This window comes from Pantherophis guttatus, chromosome 4 (assembly GCF_059756535.1).
Source record: "Pantherophis guttatus breed Tessera chromosome 4, ASM5975653v1, whole genome shotgun sequence".
NCBI classification, from domain to species: Eukaryota; Metazoa; Chordata; class Lepidosauria; order Squamata; family Colubridae; genus Pantherophis; species Pantherophis guttatus.
The window spans coordinates 39,125,682-39,153,465 of record NC_142066.1 but is presented as its reverse complement, the minus strand read 5'-3'; the positions used below and the strand labels follow the sequence as shown (position 1 = coordinate 39,153,465).

Genomic DNA, 27,784 nt, shown 5'->3' with positions numbered 1-27,784 from the left:
GTAAGATAATGGATATGAATGTATTTCATGTGAAGCTTTATTTTACTTTAAAAATGACATGGAATGCAAGTTTTTTCTTTGTTTTCCTCTGTATCAAAATGACAATCTTAGCTAACCATGACTATCAAAGCATGAATCATATTAGAAGATATATTTGATGTGTGTGTATATGTGTGTGTGTGTGTGTATGTGTGTTATATTTGGGGACTTGGATAACTTTTCACCAAATATACTATCTTCCATTTGAAGAAACCATTACTTTATTTTTGATGTGTTGGTTATTGAATCCTCTCAATATACCTACAATTTCATTCTCTCTTTTTCATACTATCTCTTGCACAGGAACACAGACACACAGATACTCTCTCTCTCTCACACACACACACACATACACACACAAACATCCATACACAGAAACAAATAATCGCAGGCATATTGATGCCATATCTTTCTAGCATTAATTGGTAAGCCAAACTCTTCTTTTAAAACTTTTATTCATTCTCATTTTAAAGATAGTAACACTTTCATAAGAAATAATTGTTTATCCAAGAATCAAATTGGTTGTCCTTGGCATAAGAAAGCTGACACGAAAGCAGCAGCCAAGGATGCTTGGGAATGTTTGGATTCTTTATCTTCAGCATTCTTTCACTGTGGAAGCTAGAAGAAGGAGGAGAAGAAGAAGAATAGGATCAATCTGTATATCTGGTGCCAAAGATATATATATATATAATATTTAAACTCAGTTATCAAGAATTAAAGGAAAGAACTAAGGGGAGAAAATGAATTTTGAGAGAGACATTATGGAAGAAATAGATTTTGGTGACAACTTCCATTGCTAACATTTTACATGAAACCTATTTTTGTGACAACAATGTAAATGGCAATGGAACTAAAAATAACCATGGCACTGCATAAGAACCTATGTGTTCCAAATTATCAGCATAAATTGCTGAATGATAAATGTATAATTCAACATGCCTTTTTGTCATGGTCTGTTATAAATCCAAAGAGAAAATATTAGCTTAAACTAAAGGATTTTGTGAATAAAGAAATTAAATTAATTCACCTTGGATTTTTCAAAATAAGGAAGGAATTGTTTGAAGAAATTGAGGAATCATATTATGTTAATCTAAAGAAATGTCATGACTGGATAGAGGTTTATTCACACATTGTTATCATTGGTGCGCAGGGATGGCTTCTTCTCCCATTCAAGCATCATCAGCATAAAATCACTAAAACATTGAGATATAAACTCAATGTTTATATCTCTATATTAACTCACCTAAGATAGTTTACTCGATTAGATGACCACTCTGTTCAACCAGCTTTTGACCCTGAAAAAAACAGGTATATATAAACTGAGACTTTGTTGAACAAAGTAAATCACACAAATCTTCACCCAGTTGAATAAATTAATTGTGTTCTTCCTACAGTCATTATTATGAAGAGAAGGCTGCTTCTGCACCTAAAATCCTCCATGCTTGTATTCACAGGAATATTCTTCTTAGATCTGTCAGTTTCTCATTCCACAGGAAGACAAAGATATCTGTACACACGCACACACACATACACACACACACACACACACACACACACACACACTTCCTTCTCCTGTTTTTCCAGCAACAACAACCCTGTGTGTGTTGGGCTGAGACAGGACAAGTATCCAAAGTCACTCAGTCACCTTTCATGCCTAAGGCAGGATTAGAACTCACAATTTCCTGGTTTCTATCTTGGTGCCTTAACCACTAGACCAAATTGGCTTTATACAAGATATTACCAAAACTGATATAGGAAAAGGATAAAGTTAGTATGATGTGGACTTTTGGTCTGCAACATTTTGCAGTATGCACATACAAAATCCTTTTATTTGAAGCTGCTGGGAAGTTTTTATAACTGAACTCAAGATATCTGTGTGCCTAGCATAATACACCAGTGACAACACTTTTGTTTCTTTTTGTGCTGCAAATCTGCAGAATTATTTTCTAAGAGAGAAATTACATTTTGCTATCAAATTTTAGATGTCTGTGGTATATATTTCTAATAGCTGCATTCCATTCAAATGCATGCAATTTGTGAACAAGTTAAATTTGCTTTCACAGTGAGATGCATATCTACTTATATTGTAGAACCTTACTAATTGCAACTATGACTTATAATTAAAATATGAAAACTATACAAATTAAAAAAATAAAACTCCCCAAAAATCATCACTAAGACAGATGGCATAGAGAGGAGATCTTCCTATCCCATAAATCACAATGATATATGCTACACTTTCTCACAATATGGATGACACAGAATGCTTAATAATAAATGGATGAATGGTTGACTGAATTCTAGGAGGATGTATGTAAAATATCAGATCAAACATTCTTCTGAATATAAAAAAAGCAGAAAATTAGGGCTGGAATCCATATATCTGTTCCCTTTTCTTTTACACATGGCCATGCCAACTGTGAACTGTAAGAGTAATATCTTATTGCACCAAACTGGTGCTTATTTGATGAAGGGAAATTTAAATTTGGAGGCAGCAATAAGTCAGAACACTTTATTAAGTGTTATTAAACTTTCTCCATCCATGTTTAAGGTATACCTTTGTAAAATGTCAGAGCATTCCTCTTCGTTGTCAGCTGCACAGCAACTTGTCTGGAGCTCTTGGAAAAATAGCATTCCATATGCAATCTCTTTCTCAATGATATTAGGTTTGGATTTTATCAAGTCGATAAGCAAACTGCAAAACAAACAATAACTATAATAGCAGAAGAAAAGATGAAAAGAGAATGAAAATAAATGCTGCAAGATAAATTACCAAAGACACTTTGAGAATATAGGTATCCTAAGATATGGGCGGAACCTCAATAACTGCCTAGCATATAATAAGATGCATTCAGGAACTGCAAAGATATGAAGTATCATCTCTTATTTGATGTAAAACCTGTAACAATATATTAGATTAAAAGGACTTTGTTTTCTTACCCTTGCCTACTGTTCTGCATAGTCTCTTCATTAGGTGAGCACAAATTTTCAGGGGCATCCAGTGCTTTAGGTTTGAATGGAGGAGGGACGTGGGATGGATCTGGTCCTAAGTTACTGATACATTCCCAACGGTTAATAAAGGAGGAACCACAGCAATGGCAAACTTGTTTGTTTGTGAAATGTTCTTTGTGATATCTACATAAAGATCCTATCACCTTATCCACCTGAGAGCAGAGAGAGAGGAAAAAATCCAATGAACTTCTTCAGCTACATGATATGACTACTGTAAGATGCATGCTAGGCACATAACATTTCAAGGATTTGCCCAGGGGCGGATTTTCCTATAGGCTAACTAGGCTTCAGCCTAGGGCCTCAAGATCAAGAGGGGCCTACATTCCCTACATTCAAATTGTTAGCAAAATTAAAATTACACTTTCACTATAGGTGAAAGGGCCTCATAAATGGAATAGCCTAGGGCCTTTTTTCATCTAAATCCGGCCCTGGATTTGCCTTTATTAGATGCTAAAAGGATTGCATGAAAGGAAAGTCAAAAACAACTCTGGCTAAATTAATAGCTGTTTTCTCTGAATATTGAAAATCACACACTTTCTTTCCTAGGGGAAGAAACTCATTGAGATTTGTCATAGATAACTGCAGATTCTGTCTGTCTGTTTGTCTGTCTGTCCATCTGTCTCCATCCACCCCAAGATAATAACAAGAAACAAAATTACATCTAATGAGTTGACTGTAAATTGCTTTACAGAAATGTTCAATGTGTTGCATATTTTTGGTAGCAAGATATTTTTAAGGTTTCAGATTTATAAATGTATAACCTTTATTCATAAATAAAATATTAAAAAGACAAAATGAGAATGTAAACCAATATTTCTCCACTGAGAATATACAGCTTCAAATAATGTCATAACCATATTTTGAAAATGGATTTTTGAGTTCCACCAAAATGGATTGTACTTTGTTAGTCAGCAACACTGAATTAACTAATTTGAAGTATTTGTTTGAAAAAGATACATCAGAAATATTGCATGTGATGGAGTATTATATTAGGAAACCTTTTGATAGTATGTATTGTAAATGAAAATATTTAAATTATTTGCACTGAAAAATAAGATTTCCTGGAATTTACAGAGCTATATGTATCAAGGAAACATGTACAGATTTATAAATGAGAAAAAAATTATGAAAAACACAGGTGCAGATACTAGTATGTTTCTATTACATATGGATTTATTTATTTATTTATTTTTAAATTTGTATACCGCCCTTCTCCCTGAGGACTCAGGGCTGTGAACACCCAAGTAAAAACATAAACTACAAACATTAAAATACAATTAAAAAGATATATATAAATTTGGCCCCATGATTAAAAGCAATAACAGGCAATTAAAAACTTGCTGGAAAAAGAAGGTTTTAAGAGCACAGCAGAAGGCACCGAGGTCTTGGATTCTCCTGGGGCAGCGGATTCTCCTGGGGCAGCTGATTCCAGAGGGTAGGTGCCTCCACAGAGAAGGCCCTCCCCCTGAGGAGGCCCTCTTTGTGGCCCTCCTGTTTGGCTGATGGCACCCTGAGGAGGCCCTCTTTGTGGGAGCGCACAGGTCGATGGGAGGCCATTGGTAGCAGCAGGCGGTCTCGAAGATAACTAGGTCCTATGCCATGGAGCGCTTTAAAGGTGATAACCAACACCTTGAAGCGCACCCGGAAGACCACTAGGAGCCAGTGCAGCTCATGCAGGAGAGGTGTTGTATGGGAGTGCCATGCGGCTCCCGTGATTATCTGCGCGGCCGCATTCTGGACCAGTTGGAGCCTCCAGGTGCTCTTCAAGGGGAGCCCCATGTAGAGAGCGTTGCGGTAGTCCAGGTGAGAGGTGATGAGGGCATGAGTGACTGTGCACAGGGAATCCCAATCAAGAAAGGGCCGCAACTGGCGAATCAGGCGAACCTGACAGAAGGTCCCCCTGGCTACAGCCGTCAGATGTTCCTCCAAGGATAGCTGTGTATCCAGTGGATTCCCAGATTGCGTGCCCTCTCTGCGGGGGCCAAAGACTCGCCCCCGATAATCAGTGATGGAGTCAACTGACTATATCGGGATGCCGGGAACCACAGCCACTCAGCCTTGGAAGGGTTGAGCTTGAGCCTGTTCCTCCCCATCCAGATCCGCACAGCCTCCAGGCACTGGGACATCACTTCAAGGGCATCGTTGGGGTGGCCTGGGGTGGAGATGTACAGCTGAGTGTCATCAGCATACTGATGTTACTTCACCCCAAAGCCACAGATGATCTCACCCAGCGGCTTCACATAAATGTTGAACAGAAGGGGCAAGAGGACCGACCCCTGAGGCACTCCACATATAAGAGGCCTCGAGGTCGACCTCTGCCCCCCTGCCAACACGAACTGTGACCGGTCTGAGAGAAAGGAGGAGAACCACCGTAACATGGTGCCCCCCATCCCCAACTCTTCCAACCGGTGCAGCATGATACCATGGTCGATGGTATCAAAAGCCGCTGAGAGGTCTAACAGGGCCAGAACAGAGGAGCAACTCCTGTCCCGAGCCCTCTAGAGATCATCTACCAACGCGACCAATGCCATTTGCATGCTGTGGCCGGGCCTGAAACCCAACTGGATTAAATTACTGTCATATACATCTGCAGGGATAGGTATTTTTATACTTGATTAAATGTTTTGTTTCTGCTTGTTTCAGTTTTCTGTCATTATAAATAGAAAGTTAATATTTCTATTTATAGAAATATAATTTCTATTTAATAAAATTTGTTGCTTACTGAGATATTTGTGGAATACTCAGTGTCTGAGTTCATTTGAAGATAGCGTGCCTAAGCCTACTCCATCTACAGATCTTTTATTGTGACATGTCACGAATGGAAATGGAATAGAATCAATGGACCAGAATATAGGGAGGAAACAATACTCACATTTTCTAAAGCACATGAGACTTGGTGATCGCTATCTAATTTACAGCATTTCTCAGCAACCTTTGCCACTTTTTTGCTGAACTCAATCAGATAATAATTTGGAGCCTGTGGTATAATTTTGCTATACTTGGCCAAATATCTGAAGGAAAAAGTAGATATTAATAATAGTATTATGTATTGATTAGAAATGTTGTATGTTGTTGATTAAAGCAAGTTTGTAAAAGCATTATAGGATGCTAGAAAAAAAAAGAATTGTCGAAAATTAATTTATAGAGTTTTAGTAAAATTTATACAATGTTTCCCTTTGTACAAAGTCTAAAGATCCTGATTATGCAAACACATCTCAGCCATTGCATTCTGTTTGGACACAAGAGAAGCAGAAAAGTAAATATTAACTTTGCTGTTAACTTAAATGCTTTATACATATGGCCACAAGCTCTATGGTACTTTATTCCTTTGGTGCATTTTAAAATCCTTTTATATCTTGAAAACTTTATTATTTTAGCATTTTACTATTATTAAAAGTAGGTTCACAGTTACAATTTAATCCTCTTTTATTAATAGGCAGCAAAACCTTTAGAAATTAATTTCTAATTTCCTGAATATTCACTTGAAAAAACCTGAAAATCTCTACAGGTACAGGAAAATCTCAAGTCATTTTAAACATTTGGTGGAATATGATTTTATTTAATCTTCCTGAAAATAGACAATTCTGCATCCATAAATGGTTCTGCTTGTTGAACATTTGCAAACTTATCATTCAAAGGAAAACTTACACAATTTGGAAGAACTGTCTTCCTGTATCTTCATAACGGTCACAATTGTTCTTCACAACATCATTAATCTTAGTAATGTATAATTTAATTTCTTCTTCCTGAAAGAGAAGTATTGCAATAACAATGAGCACACCTAAGAAGAAGCAATATAAATAATGCTGGGAGAAAGTTGGAGAAATATCTAAATAATTCTTACTCTGGAGGAGATAAGGGATATTAAAGACAGCTGAAGATGGGTTCGGCAACTTTGGTTTTGCCCCATGTTAAAGGCAAAGGTGAATGGAAAAGAATGGAAAAGATCATGAATTGTTAAAATATTTTTGTTGTATAATCATTAAGAATGCAAACTTTATGACTATAAAGGAAGGAGAAAACAAACTGTATCTTCTAATCTGGCCAGTACCATATATCCCTTTCAGATCTAGGTGTGTTTTTTCCACAGTGTTTTCTTTTCATATTTGTTTTCCTACAACCTCTATTCAAAATTCAGGAATCTTTAAAAACCTGCAATTGTCATCATAATTTTAAAGTAAATCTGTAATCAACTGTTCACTTTTTAAAAACATCATACAAATGTCTTTATGTCTAATTCCATTCTGAATAAATATAAAGTCATTTATATTAAGTAAATAGTATCAACAACTACACTTCCTTTCTATAGAGCGCTGCCATAGAAAATACTATGCCACATTCCTACCATCTGAACTTGTTTTGTAGATTAGACGTATTACAGGATCTCTAAAACTTACATGAAGATATAACCAGATCATTTAAAATAGAATGAAGTGATATTTAGGGATTTACAATAACTAAAAACTTAAATTTGGCCTGGAAATGAAACCAGTGCAAGTGTTATACATAAGACCTGTGTGATATAGCAAGAAAAGCAAAAACCAGAAAACTATTTGGCTATTATACTTTACAACAGTTATGATTTCCAAATATATGAGTGGAGTGGCTGCTCCATTCAGTATACATTGTAATAATCTAAAATCTGACTTTTGGTGTAATAAATCTTCCATTTTTTCAAGCAAAATAAAACATTGCAAAACAAAACTGAGAGGAAATAAACAAACAAACAAAAAACAGCCTCACACATTTCTATGGCTGAAATGTTCCTTTCTTGGCATGACATTTAATAAAGATCTTGCCTGAATCCTTCATGTGAGATATTTTAAATCAAAATAGATTTTGTTCTTTATACTGTTTCCGTCTTCTCTTAAAACATTGACAGAATCCACAATGACCTGAGAATTCGTCTTTCCACTAGACAATTGTTAGTCAAGCTGAAACTAAATTAATCAAGAAAAACTAGCAAATAGGGGAATATCTTTTACCCAAGCTTCCTCAAACCTCCAAATAAATTACCCAGACTAATCCACATATCAAAGGATAAGGTCTGCAAACAAATAAGAATAAACACTGTAGCCGTACCCACCCCCCAAACACACACATGTGTCCCTCAAATGCCACCGTGGAATCAGCGCATAGACACTTCCACACCCAGGACAAGGGCCCCTATTTTACTATATTACTTTATCCCATTTCTCTGCAGCTGCCCCTAAAGGCAAACATTTTGTTTTTAGGAATAAATATTTCTTTTTACCTCACCACTGTTGGATCTCAATTTTATTTAGTCTTGCATAACCCCGGCTTTAATTGCAACCCCAAATTATTCTTCTGAGAATAATTTGTTTTCCTGTTTCTGAATAATTATTAATAATGCTACAGGAGGGGGTGGGTAGGGCTGGTCAAGGGTGGGCAGGGAATTAACAGGATGTCCCCTGGGTAGAGACAAAGAAACTCACCCCTGTATGCAAACACTCTACATGGTCGTCAAGTTTGCAGCATTTTTCCAACAATTCTTCATATCTATGCAAAATTTCCAGATCAATCAGCTTAGAAAGTTCAGGGTGGTTACTTATTAACGCAAAGAGGAAGCTAAAACAGGTGAAAAATGGGATCAGAAAATACTTTTAGCAACAAAAAGGAGACAATATATTCTGAAATGTATTGTTTTAGTAATCTGTAAAAAATCTTGTCCTTTTGCTATTCTAGATTTTGCAAAAGACCTTCTAGTCAGCCATTTGAAATTATGATGTGAACTAAAAATATCTGCGTGTCCTTCAGTTCCCTATCATGTTTTATATCCAACTGGAAATAATATTATCCAAATGTATATGTTTTCCAAGATCAATTTTTTTCTATCTCAGATTTAGTTTGCCAGATCACTTTGCTTCTTAACCATTAGTTTTTCTTTAAATTTCTTTCGCCTTCTTTATCTGTCTTGCATTAAAAAGATTTCTCAGCTTTTTAATTCCAGTTTCTTATCTCTAGATTAACCTACTTACTCTCCCCCATCTGCCTGAACATTTAACTGCTTGAAGTAAAGGATAATGAAATCTTCTCCATTCAATGTACAAAACCCAACTGGAGTCTCAAGTGAATCTTGTTTCAGTGCTGACAATGCAAGTAGATCCTTACAAACAAGGTAATGGCCAGCTGGGTGGGATGTGGCCATGATGGGCATGGCCAGGGGATATGAAAGGCAGCACTCAGCCTCCTGCACCCCCTGGGAGCAAAAATGGGCCACGGGGGGCCGCGATACACCACACGTGCCCCATTTTGGGCCTAGTAGGCCTCCCTCCTAGGAAGCAAAAATGGGGTGCGTGGGGACTTCTGAAAAGAGAGGGGAGGGGAGAGGCCAGCAGCAATTTAACAACTGGGTTGGCTGAAGTGAGGCGAACCGGTTGAATCACACCACTGGTTTAGCCCAACCAGTTAGTGTGGAATAGTGTGGAATTCTCTAAACTGTACCTTTCCTTGTATTCAGTTGCATTTTCACGATAAGATGTACATGCTTCTGTCTCTTTTAAGATTTCTCCAGATGGTGGAGGCAGATCAGGAGATCTTGCATCATTTTCCAAAGTAACAATGCAGTGTGGTCTTTCCACCAGAGTCTCTCCGCAGCAATGATCAAGGTTAGAAGATATAGCATCTTTGTGCTCACAGATATACTGTGACAGTGCTGCCTGTAAGAAAACACAGAGATTGGTCCTTTGAAGACAGGCAGGTTACAATCGGTGGAACTGTGGACTATTGCAAAACTCTTTCAAGGTTTCTTTCCAGAGAAAATTAATAATAGTGAACTACTAACTCTTCAAAAGATCTTGCTCTGACATAACTTAATAAATAGATTTTTTTTATTTATTATAAATAAATAAATATTTTATTTATCCATCTCCTAGTATTGTTTATTAGTGGTGGATAAATATAGTGTGTCATTTGTATAATAAATATAATTAATAACAATATGTTTAATATTGAGGTATAGAGAATTACCTTGACATGGATATGGAGCTTCTGTGCTCTAAAGAAGAGGAGAGTTATGCTGGAGATTTAATTATACTGGCAAGGTCTCATCAGAGGAGTTAGACAAGGAGTGTCTCTCCCATAAAAAATATAGTGAGACATCAATCACAAAAACCCAAACAGGTTTGGTCATTGCCCAAATGAAGAGGGGCTGGGCTAGATGTTGGACTTCTTGGACATCTGGTGAAAAATGGGCTACAGGACTTAGGATCTTTGGCTGAGTAACCAGGGCCAGAAACTGCAGAACTACTGGAAGGAAAGGTGTTTAACCATTATAAATGTAAAGCAATTGAAAATAAATTAAATTATTATTATTGATTTGACTTAGTTAGCCAGATATTTAGACTTGATTTGGCATTTTTGTCTACCTACTGAGTCCTTTCCGAGGACCTGGAATATGCACCCAAGGTGCCTATTACTATACTATTACAGTACTATTGGTATTACTTTTGCCTGCTTTTGCCACAGACATTCTATTTTATTTAAGTGATAGGTGCCTGTCTGTTTAAATTCTATAGACCCAGAACAATTTAGCTTTTTCATTTTCTATGACTTTCTCTATTTTATGGTCCCACCTGTTCTTGCTTGCAGGCAAATGATATTTCTTGCAGATCTTCCAATGCACTATTGTTACTTTGTCATGCTTTGTCAGCATACTTTGTCATACTGTTGCCTGTAGTTAGCTTGGGTGATCTTCTTGCAGCAGCTAACCAAATGGTCTACTGTTTCTTAGGCTTCTTTGCAGAGATGGAATTTGCTATCTTTTACTATCTTCTCAATTCTGGCTTTGTATGCATTTGTCCTTAAGGCTTGTTCTTATGCAGCCAAAGTTAACCCCTTTCTTCAACTTTCCTGCTCTTAGCCATTTCCAGGTCCTGTTATTATCTGCTTTCCCTGCTATTTTTTTTTTTTAAATATACTGACCATGTAATGCTTTGTCTTCCCATGAAAGATTTTCATTTGATCTTTCTTGTAGACCAGTTTGGTCTCTCTACTGCTCAGTATGCCTTTCTGGTACACTAGCTTCAGTGCATGTTCTTCACCATCCTTCAGATATTCTTCCAAGGCCCTTTTTTATTCTTCTAGCATCTGATGTACTTGCAACCTTCCATGGTCGCCCATTTTCCTTGGAAGATCTGTCAATGTCACCATGACTCATTTGTCATTATTTTTTAAGTCTCCCATTCTATCACCATTGATCAGCAACTGTATCTTCCATCGATCTTTGCACAAACCTTCTGATGTTTCTACTGACTCCTGTTATTTCTAGGCACTTGATTATTCAATCATGTGGCAGGGAGTCAAATGCTTTCCTGTAATCAATCCATGCTACATTGAAATTGTAGCATGCAGTTTTCCAGAATCATCTTATGAATTAGAAGTTAATCTTTTGTTTCTCTGCTGTTTGGGCAATTTCCTTTCTGCTCGGATGGAAATAGTTAATTTTCAACTAGATGTTGTTGGACTGCATTATCTGTCACACCAGATAGTAATTTGAAAGTTGTTGGTAAGTAGGTAAGTGGCCTGTAGTTGCCTGGTGCTGCCCCATTTTGTTGGAACTTTCATTATCAGGTAGGTTTTGTCTGATGTTAACCACTCTTCAATTTCACTTCCTTGCAGTATGTTGTTAAATTGCTTGGAAACAAATAGATATAGATGTTTCAACCAAAATCCAAGCAATTCATTGTGCAGAAACTTCTTAATCTTCTTTGAATTTATCTCCACCATTTTTGCTGTTATTACAAGTTCTTTCATCTTTTTGTGTGTGTGTGTACTTATCCATCTCCTTTAACCAAGCTGAATTTTTGTTGTATTTCTTTGGATTATCTCATATATGTGCCCCAAACTGTACTGTTTCTTCCTTGTAGATACTGACTTCCATCTCTTCATTGATGGATTGGTAGAAATATTTCTGATTGGATTGAAATTGCAGATTCTGCCTATAGTTTGCAATTCGATCCTCGTGGTTGCTGATCTTCTTGGCTATATATATTATTTGCTGCTTTATTATATCAGGTGCTTCTTTCATCTTCCTTGTTTTCATGTGGTATTTCTTGATTAGGTACTCTTTGGTTTACTTATTCTTCAGCTGCTTTTCATTCATCTGTTCTAGCTTGCTTGCATCTGATCTCACCTTACCGATCTTATTTTCCAGGCTGATCTTCCATTTTGATGGGCACTGTTTGCTTTTCTTCTTCTTTGTTGATTTTGAATCCTTATAACTATAGCTGTACATACATTGGTTTGTTTCTTGCAGTGAGCTGGGTCTCATATTTTATATCGTAGTATTGGCATCTTTTAATGCTTGGCTAGATGTTTCTTTGGAACAAGTTTTAATGCAGAAAACATTATTCTGAGGTGTTTCTGCTGTCTAGATGCTCAGTTATTCTTTGTTTCAATTCTTCTACTTCTTTAGCTAAAAGGATTTGTTCTTTCTGATATCACAGCTATCTCCTCTTTTTCCTCCTCCTTTTTCTACTTGCTTGATTGTAGAATCTGGTTTTTTGTACTGTGCTGGCCTACTTCACACAGCCAAATAAAACAAAACAAAACAAAGCAACAAAACAAAAACAAAAAAATATTCCAGATTAAAGAGAGAGTTATATCTTGATGGTTTGGGGGTTGGGAAAATTTGACTTGCTGAAGATCAGGTAATCAGCTTATGTGCCTAAAGAAGAACCAGAACCTGGGTCTCTGTATTCTTATATCAGGAAAATAAAGAGTCCAATTTCAAGAATTTAGGAAATTGGAAGATAAGTTAAAAGAACATCAATCTGAAATATCATCAGATAAATTTGAAAAATTCAAAAGATAGTACTAGAAGAAATGTCCAAGTCAAAACTAAACTAAACTAAAACAAAAATATTGGGGTTGAGATAGAATGTTTAAGAAGCCACCTCTTGACTTTGTACATTATATTGGGTATATTCATTGAATGAGTGCATTATCCCCTCAAAAGCATTTTTGAAATCAAACAATCAAACACAAAAGAGCCTCCTTCTTATAGCTTTCATATCTATATATCATAGGTTTGAAACAGAAGAAATAAAATGAATACGTCTTACTCTGTCAAGTGTAGCCTCCAATGAATCCCCCTTACAAGTTTCTTCATGGATATGTACAATATCTTTAGCAATATGGGTTATGATTTCTAGATTAGCATTTATGAACTTTTCTGCTGTCTCAATAAATTTTCTAGAAATAAAAGGAAAAAAAACATTAGGTTTACTTCAAAGCAGTCATTAAATATTTACAATGTACATTATTTCACAATATCATATACAGCTAGTCTTCGACTTACAACCACAATTGAACCAAAATTTCTGTTGCTAAATGAGACAGTTGCTAAGTCAGTTTTGCCCTATTTCGCAAACTTTCTTGTTAAATGAATCTCTGCTGTTATTAACTTAGCAACATGATTGTCAAGTGAATCTGACTTCTACATTGACTTTGTCAAAAGTCACAAAAGATCACATGACTCTGGGACAGTGCAACCATCATATATACATGCCAATTGCCAGCACCTGACTTTTGACCACATGATCACATAGATGCTGCAATGGTTGTAATTGTGAGTAACTTTTTTCACTGTCTTTATAACTTCAAATGGTCACTAAATGAATAGTTGAGGACTACTTGTAATTAAGAAGGACAGTATAGCTATCATATCTATGAATATTCCAAGTATTTAATCATTTATCTTTCAAACTATTTCCATATCACTTTGTACCAGCCAACATTCTTTTTCATTTTTAAATTTGATCATCCACATAATTACATAATTTATTTTGCAATCAGATTTGGGGATTTGTGGCTGCAGCCGCTAACGTTATGACCTTCTCCCCAACACCAGGAATTTTCCTCCCATCCTAGTAAGGTAAACCCCATGGTTTGACATTAGGTTTCCTTTGCTGCAATATTACATAGGTAAGATACAATTATTTTTCTTTCACTGAACAATAATCACTTCAGTAATATGCAACATTAGTCAGATCAGTCTCCAGGGAAGGGATATTGTTGGAATTCTTCCCATGGGAACTTTTTCAAATTAGGAGAAAGGCATAACCAAGTTGATCTGGAAAGATGTGTATGAATCATAAGCAGATGCATATGAATCATAACTATGAATAAGCAGAATCCTCCTCACCTGCCAACAGAACAGTAAACTGAAAACGACCACTAAGAAAAATATGAAACAAATTCTGAAGGATCATGAGGATGTTTTTTTTTAAAAAAACCCAAAGAATTACAGAGCAGATTTAGCATAGCATCAGACTTTAGCATGAGTAGCAATTTCTTGAAATTTATAGACCCAAGAGCATTTCACATACTCAGAAATCAGTCTCTTTTAAGATGAGTAACCTTCTTGGTAAGTATCAGAAAATATATAAAAATATATTTGCGCTGGCCGCTTGTCGGCTCTTTGCAATTAAGGGGCTGCGAGACTGCATTTCGACCCCTCTTGCCATTGTTCGCTGTCTCAGCTGACTAGCGCTGATTGACGGCTCGCCCTCCTTCCGCGGCTCGGCGCCTTGCCTTTAGAGCGGAGCTGCGGCGATTTCTTATCTCCTGGCCTCAGCTGCTTGGCGCGAGGATTTGAAGCGGAGCGGAGCGCTCCCTGCCCTTGCCGCTTGTCGGCTTTTAGCTTAGAGGTCGGGTGGTTCCTATCCTGGTGTTGCGTTTGGCGCCAAAGCTCTGGGCCCTGATTAAAGTTTCGTGCTCGCTCGGCAGTGACCCGGGCGCCATTTTGAAGCGGTCTCTGTGCCGCCTGACTATCACTCGAGCCTCCAGCCCTTTAGGCTGGGCTTGCATACAGGTGCTGTTCCTCCTCCCTTCCCAGTAGTTGGGAACACTGAGTATAAGGCCAGGTTAGCTGGTAAACATTTTGCCACACATTGCTGACTAGATCTGGGCAATTTTCCTTGGCATTGTCTTACTCCATCCTTGAGTGGATTTACGCATATATTGCCAGTCTTGTTCTTATACATTTGGCCTTCCTGGTCTGGGGGCTGTTCTCCCTGCCATGCCTAAAGCTCAGACCAAGACTAAACATGGCTGGAAGGCCACTGTCCGGGCCCAATCAAGGGCTTCCGTCCAGGAAACACAAACCCAGGCAGCAGGCAAAGAGGTGCTTCCTCCTGTCACTTCCTCTAAGCGCCACTCACCCGGTACCTCTGTACCTAAAGTTCAGGCAAATTCTGCAAACGTGGGCTCTAATAAACTAATTGGTACTGTGCGAGAGATTTCGCTAACTCCTGATCAAAGGTCCTTACAGGATTGTCCTATAGCAATCACTTCATCTGAAATTTGGGGTTCTAATCCCTTAGTGGGAGCTCGTTCAACTGGGAAGTCTAGCGCTCCCGGACTCGGGGTGGACCTTCCACCCACTTCTTCTGTTCCGGGCCGAGCCTCTACGGAAGCCGTCCCGGCTCCAGGTCTATCGCAGGTTAATTGGCAACCAGAGGACATTCAACGAATGATTGCCGTAGCGGTACATCAATCGTTGTCTAATCATTTCCATCCTGCCCAGGGGCCAGCCCCCTCTCGGTCAGTCATTTCCGAACCGGCTGAATCTCTGACCAGGTTCGAGATGGACGATGCCATTTCCCTGGCAGGTTCGGATTCCCCATACGTCTCTGGGGTCAGTGTTCACTCCAAGGAGGTGGACATGGAACCCCAGGAACCAGACCTTTCAGAGGATGAGGGGTTGCCCCCAGACCAGCCGCCCTTCACGGGTCTGTTTCCCCAAGCCCTCTTAAAATCACTTCTTTTTAAAGCGGTTAACACTGCTCAACTAGGGCCTGCTACTCTGCCGGAGCCGTTACCTACTGCTGGCTCCTTGAATCCCTTATTTGCTGAACAGCCTAAGGCAATAACGACCATTCCTACTCCCCCACTTTTCCTAGAGGTCATTCAGAAACAGTGGTCGGCTCCTTCTTCTGTTCCAGTACCATCTTCCACTGATAAAAGAAACTTCATTGTCTCCTCGGACCTGGAGTCCCTGCTTCAGGTGCCCTCTATTGACTCCCCTGTGGCGGCATTGCTCTCTTCGTCTTCCATTCCGGGAGAACCTGAGGAAGGTCTTCGTCCTGAGGAGCGCAGGTCGGAACAAGTCCTTCAGAGAGCTCACATAGCGGCGGCATGGGCCATTAAAGCAGCAACCACCGCTTCCTTTTTTAATCGGACAACGCTCCTGTGGCTCAAACAATTGCAGGAAAAGATGTCCTCAGAGGACTCTAGGCTGAGACAGGACTTGAATAAGATTGTGGCGGCAGTTCAGTTTTCTGCAGACGCCACTCTACATGCCACGCGGTTTGCTGCTAAGTCCTTGGCCTCTTCCATCACGGCCCGCCACTTGGTGTGGCTCCGACATTGGCAAGCCGACGCCAGGCATAAGTGGCGTCTGGCGTCTGTGCCCTTTTCTGGCTCTAAGCTGTTTGGCGATCCTTTGGATAAGTTCCTTGTCGAGACCAAGGATAAACGGAAGGTCCTGCCGGCTATGTTCCGCAGAGGGGAACCTCGGGTTTTCCCTTATCCACCTCGCCCTCATCTTCGTCCGACGGAAGGGGGGATGGGCCCTTCCCGCAATACGGGTAATTTCTACCCAGGGGTTTTCAATCCTAGGCAGAGGAATTTTCAGGAACGACCAGCCAGGGGTAGGGGTTTTGGTCCCCGGCGGCCCTTTCGAGGGGGAGGGGGTCGTTCCATCCATCGCCGTCGTTAGTGGTACCAGAGTATCTCCCATTGGCGGAAGATTGGGCCTCTTCACCAAGACTTGGGAGGGTACTACTTCAGATTGCTGGGTCCTGGCCTCCATTTCAGCTGGGCTGGCCACTGAATTTGTTTCCACCCCCCCTTTGTCTTTTATCCGTTGTCCCCTGTCCCCGATAGCAGAACGTCGGTTCCTCATGGAGTCGGCTGTCAACCATCTGCTAGCCATTAAGGCTATTTAACGGGTACCTCGTGATGAGGTAGGACAGGGCTTCTATTCTAGGGTCTTCTTAGTCCCTAAGTCATCGGGTGGGTGGAGACCTATTCTGGACCTTAAAAGATTGAACCAATTTGTTATCTATAGAAGGTTCAAAATGCAATCCTTACGTTTGATCTTAGACGGCATACGGAGGGGCGATCTCCTCTGCTCAATAGATCTCACGGAGGCTTACCTCCACATCCCCATTCGCCCTTCTCATAGGAAGTTCCTTCGTTTTTGTTTTGCTGGGGTCCACTACCAATATAGGGCCTTACCCTTTGGCCTTTCCTCTGCTCCCCGTAGTTTCACCAAGATTTTGGCTACCTTAGCAGCTTACCTCCAGCTTCAAGCCGTTCGTCTCCAGTGCTATCTGGATGACATCCTTATTATGTCATCTTCTCATCAACAGGCCATGTCTGATCTCCGCCTTATGATTCAGACATTAGCGGCGCACGGCTTCTCTGTTAATGTGGAGAAAAGCCATCTAGTACCCTCGACTAGGATCCTGCATTTGGGGGCTATCATTGATTCGGTACAAGGAAAGGTCTTCCTCTCCCCGGAGCGTCAGGCCGGGTTGAGGTCCATGGTAGCTAAAGTCATGCGGGACAAGAGAGTTTCCCCCTTATTTCTATCAAAATTGTTAGGCAAGATGGTTTCTGCCATCTCTATTGTTCCTTGGGCCAGGTTACACCTTAGAGACCTCCAATGGTTTCTCTTGCCGTTACAGAGGACGGGCAAGGGATCCTCTCAGAGCAAGGTAGCAGTCCCACGGGAGGTGCTCACGTCCCTTCGCTGGTGGCGATCTCCTGCAATCTCCAAGGGCTGTCTGTTTCTGGAATTCCGGTGGGTGACTGTGACCACCGACGCCAGCAAGTTCGGCTGGGGAGCTCACTGCGGGGCTCGGGTCGCTCAGGGCACTTGGTCGTCCAGGGAATCCACCCGCAGCATCAATTGGCTGGAGCTGCGGGCCATTCATCTGGCGCTTCGGGCCTTTCAGCGGCAGGTGGACGGCGAACATGTGTTGGTGCTCACCGACAACACTTCTGCCAAAGCCCATGTCAACCGTCAGGGCGGTACCAGGTCCACATCGTTGATGCGGGAGGCAAAGAGATTAGGCCTTTGGGCAGAGAGGCATCTGGCCTCCTTGAAGGCAGACCATATTTCGGGGGTCTCAAACGTGATGGCGGACTGGCTGAGCCGCCAACATTTAGACCACGGAGAATGGAGTCTTCACCCGCTCCTATTCCGGAGGATAGCGGCTCATTTCGGAAGTCCGAAAGTAGACCTGTTTGCGTCTACTCAGAACAACAAGTTGCCTCGCTTCTTCTCCCGCTTCCCTTCCCATCAGGTGGAAGCTGCGGATGCTCTGCGCTCCCCTTGGCTACAAGACCTGCTGTATGCCTTTCCTCCGATTCCCCTCCTTCCGAGGGTGATTCGGAAATTATTACAGGAACAGGCGGAAATAATTCTAGTGGCACCACATTGGCCGAGGAGATCATGGTTCGCGGACCTCATGCATCTGTCAGTGTCTCCTCCTTGGCGGATCCCATGCACCCCAGATTGCCTCAGCCAAGGGACAATGGTACATCCGGAGCCTCAGTGGCTTCAGCTGACCGCTTGGTGGTTGAGTGGGAAGCCCTGCAGCAGGACCACGTCCCTTCTGACGTGATCCATACCATCCTAGCCTCCCGGCAAGCATCAACGGAACGTATCTATTCAGCTACTTGGCGGTCTTTTTCCTCGTGGTGTGCGTCACAAGGAGTCTCTCCACTTCGAGCTTCAATCTTGCAAGTCCTTCGGTTCCTACAGTCCGGTCTGGACAAAGGGCTGTCTCCTAACACCCTCAGGAGACAAGTCGCAGCAATTTCTTCCATACTGACGTATAACTCTATACATTCTTTGTCTCAGCAACCTCTGATTCGGCGGTTTCTCCGAGGTGCAACTAATATCTGCCCACCTGTTCTGCATCGGTATCCCTCTTGGGACCTTCCCCTCGTGCTGGACTCTCTTATGGGGTCACCGTACGAGCCGCTTGATTCGGTCAGCTTGCGTCTGCTGTCTGGCAAGGTGGCCTTCCTGGTTGCGACCCCGTCAGCGCGTCGAATTTCTGAGTTAGCAGCATTATCCATTAGGGATGATTTATGTGTGTTTCATGGAGACCGGGTGGTCCTCAGATTGGACCCTACATTCGTGACCAAAATTAACTCTCCATTTCATCGTTTACAGGAACTGGTGCTACCAGATTTCTACCCCTGTCCTTCCAATCCTTTGGAGAGCCGTTTACACACGCTGGATGTCCGCCGGGCGCTTAAACTCTACATTCAGAGAACTGCTGCTATTCGGCGTACGGAATCACTGTTTGTCTCCTTTTTGCCATCTTCCTTAGGACAAAAGGTGACCTCTTCCACGGTGGGGCGTTGGATCCGATCAACGATTACAACTGCATACGAACTTCGGTCATTACCTCCGCCCTCTACAGTCACGGCTCATTCTACCAGGAGCGCTGCTACCACGGCTGCTTGGGCTTCCTTGGTCGACATCTGCAGGGCGGCGACTTGGACATCTCCTTCCCCCTTTATTAGACACTATAAGTTAGATAAATTCGCCTCTGCGGAGGCTGACTTTGGAAGGAGAGTGTTACAGGGTGTTGTTACCCGGGAGGGGTCTTCTGCCCAGACTGTTCCCGCCCGTGATATGGGACAGTGATCTTTGGTATGTCCCACGTCTGGCTGCTGTCTCCACCCTCAAGGGAGAAGGGGCGTTGGTCCTACCTGATACGCCCCTTCTCGTTGAGTGGAGACAGCAGCCAGCCCCACCCTGCTCGTAAGTCTGGGCTTTACTGTTTTTGGGTATCTAATTGTTGTTTTCTGCCTTTTTCTTTCCACACACCGAGTCTGTTCCTCCTTCGACAAAAGCAGAGTGCCCTAGCAACAGGGGCAGATTTAAGAACATTTCAGGCTCAGTCCAACCTCTGACCAATGAGCACAACCCACGTCTGGCTGCTGTCTCCACTCAACGAGAAGGGGCATATCAGGTAGGACCAACGCCCCTTTACTCCTACAAGAAATCCACATGCACCCTTGAATTCCACTAACTCTTATCTACCACCAATGTGCCTAGGCTTACATTAATTCAAATTCTTGTTTAGAGATAGATTAAAATAAACTTGTATTCATTTTAGACCTAATCCTGGATTCTGATTTATTATATCCGATCCTATAATGGAAAACAAAGGTATATCCATGTACGCATCAGGTTGAGTCAAAGAAACTTTACCATTTTGCGTAAGAAATGTATATATTTATTATGATCAAAAGTTTTCAAGAATTTTGCAAAACTGCTTAAAATTCTCTAGTTATTCCTCTTGCTATTTGTATACTAAGCATATTGCTCTATAGGTAGTCCTTGTTTAGCAACCATAATTGAGACCAACAATTGGTTGTTATGTGAAGCACATTTAAATGAAACCACAACTGTGCTTCTGATCTTATTTTTCCTTTGTTTTATAGATCTACAAAGGTTGTAAATGTCATTGTAAAGTTCTTTTTTACGTTAACTTTTTCCTAACTTAATATTTTTATCAATCTTTGTTTGATTAAACCATTGCACATGGATTTAAGATTATTTATATGAATTTATACATAAAAATTCCTAACGGTGGCTCCCCTTCCTCTCTCCCTCCCTCCTTCCCTCCCTCCCTTCCTTCCTTCCAATTTAAGTTCCTCATATGGGATCTTTTGATTGTTTCAAAAAAATTGTATATGGGAATGGATTTGGGAGACAGTAGTCTAGTCAACCATCTCAGCCCACACAGATAAAAAGGGGTGTGTGAATCACCTCAGAAGGGATCCCCTGTAGTTTCCATGAAAGTAAAAATAAAGGATGGGAAAAGTACTTTCAGACTTATAACATTCTGTTATTTAAAGATAATATTTGTAAGTTTGTGCTTTTTGTCTGCATTACCTGAAAGGATTGATTATAGCAAAGTACTAATTTATTAAACGTATATAGGTCTTTCCCAGATGGTCAAAATACAAAATTGTTGAGCCCAGACTTTGTCATTATTCACACTATTTTGAAATATTTTGTGTCTCTAGACAAATAAAACTTGAAGAATTATAAAAAGCCTCCTTATTTCCGTCAGTCTTTGGAGATGATCTCTGAAACTTTTTCTTATCAATCAAATACTTTCATTTGTTTCTGTCCCCTTTCTCTTTTGAGGTGTTTCATAGACAAGGGCAGAATCAATGAAGATTTTGTCAATAATATCAATAAGCTATTGTCTGCTTATTTTCAGCTTTCGCTACCAAAGTCTTTTCTGAATATACCTGATTGCTTCCCTTCCAGGTAAACCAGATAGGACACATGAAAAAATGAATTAATTCTCCTTTATTTTATAGCTACCATGTTTCCCTGAAAATAAGACCATGTCTTATATTTCTTTGAACCCCGAAATAAGCGCTTGGCCTTTCAGGGAGGTCTTATTATTTTGGGGCATGTGGAGCAAGATGGGGCTCCTCTTGCCATCTTACCTGATTTCCAGCTCTGTCTCCCTAACCCTAATCAGAGGAAATGGTGGGGACCGGCTGCACATGCATTTATATATTTTTGGGGAGCAGTTTATTTTAGTGCATGCACTCTAAAGCCCAATTAGATTTATTATCAGGGGATGGCTTATTTTCAGGGAAAAAGGTACATCAATAGTATTTCACAAGTCTGAAATTACAAAGTCCACACAACTTTTAACCATCTGTTCAATTTAGAGTGGGTCCTTCCTAATCATCTTCCTCTGACTGTTAAGCCCTTGGTTTTCCCTCTTTCCTTGTTTAATTATTTCCTAGCCAGCAATGCTTTCACTTTCCCCAAGGTCACTGATAAGTTTGTTTTGGGTAGAGAATACATTCTGCATGTTGAAACATATTAATATCTGCTCAAGATGGTCCCAAAGCCTAGATACAGAATTTTTTGATGCATGTTCTTAGGATTTCATTCCTCACTCCATCCCAAATAAATTAGACTTACAATGCATATAAGGTTTCCTTTCCATAATTGTTCAGATTGAAACAAGTGTTCTCCTGTTCATCAATAATTTTCCTGGCTTTCTTTCTGACCTCTTCTGCCTATTACAAAACCAAAAGAGAAAAGAAGAAAATGTTTTGCATTATTGTCCAGTAAATTGGGAAAAAGATATAAGAAAAGAGATTAATAATAACAATTGCACCTTGAGTACAATCCCAATCACAAAAGACAGTTTACATTTATATTTTATATATTTTATATCTTTATGTTGTTTTTAATAGTTATACAGAATTACTAGAGTTGAAATGGCCTCACTTGATATAAATAACTTCTGATGAATCCTGAAGGAGTAAGTACCGCAATTTTTTTCTACAAAGTTTCAAGATGCAAAATGAAATACCTTTTTTTGGATGCAGGTATCTTTTTCTACTTCTTCACAGCAAGTTTCCAATATTTTATCAAAGCTTTTAGTTGCTGCAGAGAGTACAATAATGAGTGCTGTTGGATTTCTTCTGGAGATCTCATAAAGATGGCTATGAAAAATAAAACATGTGTGTATGTGTGAATCTGAGGAAACAATATTTATATTACAAAAAATAATAGGCAGATGAAGTTTTTTTAAGATAGTCAACAGTGCTGTTCTATAATAGCCTAATGAGGATAAATTTCAAAGTTGCTATCTAATGGATAGTAAATGTACACAACAATAGGACTTGGAATAATATGGTGATGGGAATATGTTTGTACTGCAACATCCTTGTACTTTTAAATTGCTGCTATTATGGGGAAGATGAAGATTGAATCTTCTCATTTTAGTTTATACAATGTCTGTGCACCTGTTCTTGTACTAACTTTAGTGAAATAATAGACATAATAGAATCACATCTTTCTTAGCATGATTTACATTTCCAAAATTATCAAACTGCACTGTACTGATCAACAGATGTGTGAGGTTGGATTGTATAGAATGAAACTTCATGGAAGAAGTAAGGGATAATTGAATGAAACCATAAGCAAGAATATCCTGTTAGAAACGGTCAATAAAGTTAATATATTGTTTGCATTTATAAATGAAATTAACAAACCGTATGTGCAATTTTACAATAGTATCATTCACTTAAACAAGATGTAATGATTCTAAGCTACAACTTTCAGCCAATTGACTTACTGGGCTAGAACAGCATTTCTGTTATTGTGATATGCTTGGCAAGCTTCTTCTGCAGAAGGATGAACAAAGGAAGAAACACTTCCTATTGATGAAATTTTATGGGACAAAACACATTCATTTCTTTCTGGATCAGCCTTGGCACAACAGTCATTAATTCCATAAGTCTTGGAAAACTCTTCATCATGGCAGAGCACATCCAGGAAAACTATACCCTAGAGAAAAATATGTCAGTTAAATAAGCATTATTAAGCAGTAATTTATAAAATTAATATATGACTAATTTACATAATTAATATACAATTAATTTATATAATTAATATAATATCCATATTATATTAAATCTTGTTAAAGCCAGATGATATGAGTTAGAATCCAGATTCATATATGGAAGATCAGATGTTTTCTGCTTGCTTTTCTGTAGACACTTTTCCTCCAAAGAAGACAACAAGAGACAAGAAATGATTTTAAAAAAACTATTAAGCAGTGTATTTCTGCCCACCGCTTATTGCTCCACATAGCTAATCAGATAATGTAGTCCATAGATTAGGATTCATGGATTTAAATGCCAAGGTTTATATGGCTACATACAGAGTTTGTATGTATGCATAGTGTTTGTGTATGTGCATATATATTGTATGTACATTGCATGTACATATATATGTGATATGGTACTTCAGATTGTCAAAGTTACTATTGTAAATTACTTCCTGTTCGGATACATCTTTCATTTTAAACTATTTTGCTAGACTGGTAGTTACTAGAGAACTGGGAGCTAATTTATGGTTCTCTTTTCCAAATAAGAGGAGGGAAGGAGGGAGGGAGGGAGGAGGGAGGGAGGGAGGGAGGGAGGGAGGAAGGAAGGAAGATTTCTAGATCACACAGGAATTATTCCTTCATTACCTTTGTATCTCAAAAATTTCCAAAAATTAGAATCTTTCAAAAAAGATTCTAACAAGCTATATTAAAAACCAGATTAATGGGTTTCATATATTGTGAACATTACTTTTTATCTTTTTAGTGCTGTTTTCTTGAAATAAAGCAGTCTTTCTAAATTTTGAAATTTCCAGATATGTGAATTATTTGAATACTTTGAATTGCCAGCAATGACCATACTATCTGGTGAATTCTGAAAGTTGAACTTCTATAGATCTCAGAGTTTCCAAATTGGGGATCTCAAAGTTAAAGGGTACAACATACTTATCCAGAAGTAAGCAGCTCTGTCTTTACTGAGCAAGTTTGCATAAAATTTCCAGTAAAGAAGTGAAAAGTTATGAACTTCAGATATAATAATTGAGTCCACACATTGTGTTATGTTTGTTTTATTTTGGAATTGCATATTACCTCGCCAGCTGTAATTTGTCTAATAACCCAATTTAATAAAATGTAGCTTAATGCACTGGTGAGCAGTGTTGGGGATATTACAGCAAGACAGGACAGATAGTGAAACTTATTTCAAGGTTTGAAAGACAGAAATGTTAACTATTTTGATTAGGAGATAAATTATTTTCCTAGGATGGATAGAGTTAATTTTACTCCTAAAAGTATGTCAAAAAGACAACAACAACCAGGTAGTTAAACAGAACTTTAAGTATTTACTTAATCAATATGTCTGTAGTATCCAATTTAGCTTCCAAGCACTTACCAAAGGCTTTGTACATTCTGAGCTTGAATATTCATTATCAACACATTTCTGGTGAATAGCTTTAACGTTTGCTGTCAGTTTTTGTACCTCTTCAAGTGTGGCATTTGGTATACTTTGGGCGAATAAGCCTAAAGCACTGGAAAAAAGTACAGATTATTAAAAATACAGTCTGAACTATATTTATTCACTTCTGTTGTAGAGGGTGCAGAAGAGCCCTGGGAAATGCCTGGATTCCAAGTTCTTTTTGTTCTGACCCTGAGAGCTTCAAGATCATGGTACTCTAGCTATATAAAAAATGCTGAATGACAGAGACGATTTTTTTCTTAGGGAAGAAGAATAGCAATTTTATGGTGGTTTTAGACTATTTTTATTGTAAACCTTCACTATATTATAATTCTCAATCTCTGCATATGGTATATCTTTTATTATTTTGTTTTATAATTTATGACACAATTTACTGGCAGACTTACATGGCACCAAAATCGTAAGTGGGTATTTGAGAGGCAAGACTGATGGTCCAATGATGGTCATCTGTAAAGAAAGTAATGAAAAATTTTTACCCACTATTCCAAGAAAGAATTATTATTCTTTGTGTTTTTGGTAAACTACTCTAACTGAGTATGATAATATTTTATTATATGTGAGAACAAATTGATATATTCCAAAATTATTGAAAAGATTGAAGAGAGCTTGTAAACTTCAGGATGTTCATTCTTTCTTTCATTCTTTTTTCTTTTTGCAAATCTGCCCAATAATGTAAATAAAGTCATTATAGAATAGTGTTGTTTTAAAATTTGATTTCGTTTGTAATGAAACAACAGATAATAATGCATGATGGTATCATACCATATACAAGAACAACTTGATGTCTTCTAAACTTATTTAACACATTGCAAAGACTAAGAAGATACTGCAATGCTTAGATGTACTCCAATATTTGTTGCGTATCTTGCAATAATATAAATAAAAAAATTAAAAAATAATTGTTTTAAAATTTGATGTCTCTTGTACTGAAATAAAAGAGATAATACTTATAATGCAGTTCCCAGAAACTACTTGAACACATTTTATATGGTCTTCTTAAACAAAATGATAAAACAATAAAACAAAATGATTTTATCATTTCTGTCTCACAGGTCTTTAGATGTCTCAATGGGACTACCTTCTTTCTAATATTTCTTAATAGTATACTATATTACTACTAACTAGATATGACCCAGGTTAGAATTTAGAAATAAATTAAAGCCAACAAATTCTGCAGAACAAATAACTTCTTAGTGATTTCTTATAAGCATCTACTAAATTTTGCAGGATTATACCTGATTAAAACAGATGTCAGGGTCTGAAATAGAGAATGCTATGATTTAGGGCATGGAAAATGCACATTAAAAATCATTAGTCACATAAATACCATTTTAGATTTATTGTGGGATTTTTTTGCCCTCCAAATATTGCTAATCATGATAAGCATATTCTATTATTTTTAATAGATAACTCTAATCATCAATCAAATGTAATTCACTGGGAAATTATTGGATAAAAAATTATATTGAAAATGCAAAAGATTCATACGGTTTGAAGAGAAACTAGGGTATAGTCTAGAAAATGCTGTCGAAGGAACATACAATCTCCTGGGGATTCAGTTTTTAATCTATGCTTCCAGGATAGTACTATGAATTCAATACCAATCTGAACAATCAAATGAAAATCTGAAAAACTGAGAGTCAGAAACAGAAAACATCATACCAGTATGCCGATATTGTCGACGTAGATTTTTCAGTTCAGCAAAGCTTAGAAAGCAAAGCAAAGAAACAAATATTACCCACTTCATGTTTCCAAATCGTTTGGGGGCTAGACTGAACAAGGTAGGAAGAACACATGGACAGATTGAAATTTTATACTATATCACGCAGAGTAATCACCACCCACCTTATCCTGTACCTATGGAAAGGTCAAAAGAAAGACCCTTGTTAATAATTACTGTAATAAAATATTTGCCCATTTTCTTAGTTAAAGACAAATCTTGCCTGAAGAAATGTCAGCATTTTTTTTTTTCCAGAACATGAATAAATAGACTTTTGGCCTATCACATTTCAAAAAAGTAAAGTAAACTGTTTTCTCTCTTTCCCAATCTTAAACCATTGGAAATTTTGTCAAAAGGTGAATCAAAAGGATGTGATTGCACTAGAATTTTTGTGTCAGGTTCAGAGCAAAGGTCCATGATTTTAAATGTCAAGGTTTCACATCTGAGTAAACATTTGAATTTTGCTATTCTGGGCTAGAATCTAATGACTAATAGAATAGCAATGCACATCATCATATGATGTGTGCCTATGTCTATATATATGTGATCTTATTAAACAAAATTTTATGGTTTTCTCTCTCTCTCTTATGTGTATATCTATGTTTGTGCGTGTATTATTGTTATCATTCTAATTTCCAAAGAATCGCTACAGCTGGTAGATCACTGATTGTCAAGTTTTTAATTTAACAAAGTGTAATAATGGACAAATCAAAATAGAGAAAAATGATTTGCTTGCACTGAAAGAGAATAGCTGGCCCAAAATCAGCCAGCTGGTTTTGATACCTAATGGAGGACTAGAACTTGCACTTTCCACTCCTACTCTAGCATTTTAACTAATACACTACTTTGGCTTCATGCATATCAGTTATATGTACTGATAATTGTTCGTACTTTCTTCAAGAAGAAATTTTCAGTTTTGACTCCATCACTGAAATTGCTAATGTTTTATGAATTACATGTGCATGTATTTTGATCTTCATTTTGTATCAAATCAATACTTACATAACATAGCATAGGATTTTACTTAAATGAGAATTGGGAGAGTGTTCTATACAACAGCTAGTTCCTTTCTGGGTGCAATTCAAGATACTGGTCACCATCTTTAAAACC

The 27,784-nt window shown here is 38.6% G+C and overlaps 1 protein-coding gene and 1 pseudogene across 1 annotated transcript; both read right to left on the bottom strand.

The window, feature by feature from the left end:
- Nucleotides 1–27,784, bottom strand: part of LOC148114039 (olfactory receptor 1E16-like) — a 156,434-nt pseudogene that overhangs the window by 111,681 nt on the left and 16,969 nt on the right.
- LOC117669030 (serum albumin-like) lies at nt 476–26,746 on the bottom strand. The gene is made up of 15 exons (XM_034423119.3): nt 26,617–26,746; nt 25,341–25,401; nt 24,871–25,006; nt 23,229–23,440; nt 22,461–22,593; nt 22,064–22,161; nt 13,137–13,266; nt 9,517–9,731; nt 8,508–8,640; nt 6,700–6,797; nt 5,924–6,062; nt 2,980–3,203; nt 2,597–2,734; nt 1,283–1,334; nt 476–657 (listed from the first exon to the last, which is right to left on the bottom strand). Exons 1-14 carry the CDS (start codon nt 26,699–26,701, stop codon nt 1,301–1,303), a joined length of 1,836 nt encoding a protein of 611 aa, XP_034279010.1. The 5' UTR covers nt 26,702–26,746; the 3' UTR covers nt 476–657; nt 1,283–1,300.

Excerpts from the sequence above, each read along its gene's own strand:
- LOC117669030 (XM_034423119.3), bottom strand. The coding sequence starts at position 26,701 with ATGAAGTGGGTAATATTTGTTTCTTTGCTTTGCTTTCTAAGCTTTGCT. Across the intron at positions 22,594-23,228 it reads AGAAATGCTGTTCTAGCCCA|CCATCTTTATGAGATCTCCA; the intron begins GTAAGTCAATTG and ends TATTTTTCATAG. Across the intron at positions 22,162-22,460 it reads ATACCTGCATCCAAAAAAAG|GCAGAAGAGGTCAGAAAGAA; the intron begins GTATTTCATTTT and ends GTTTTGTAATAG.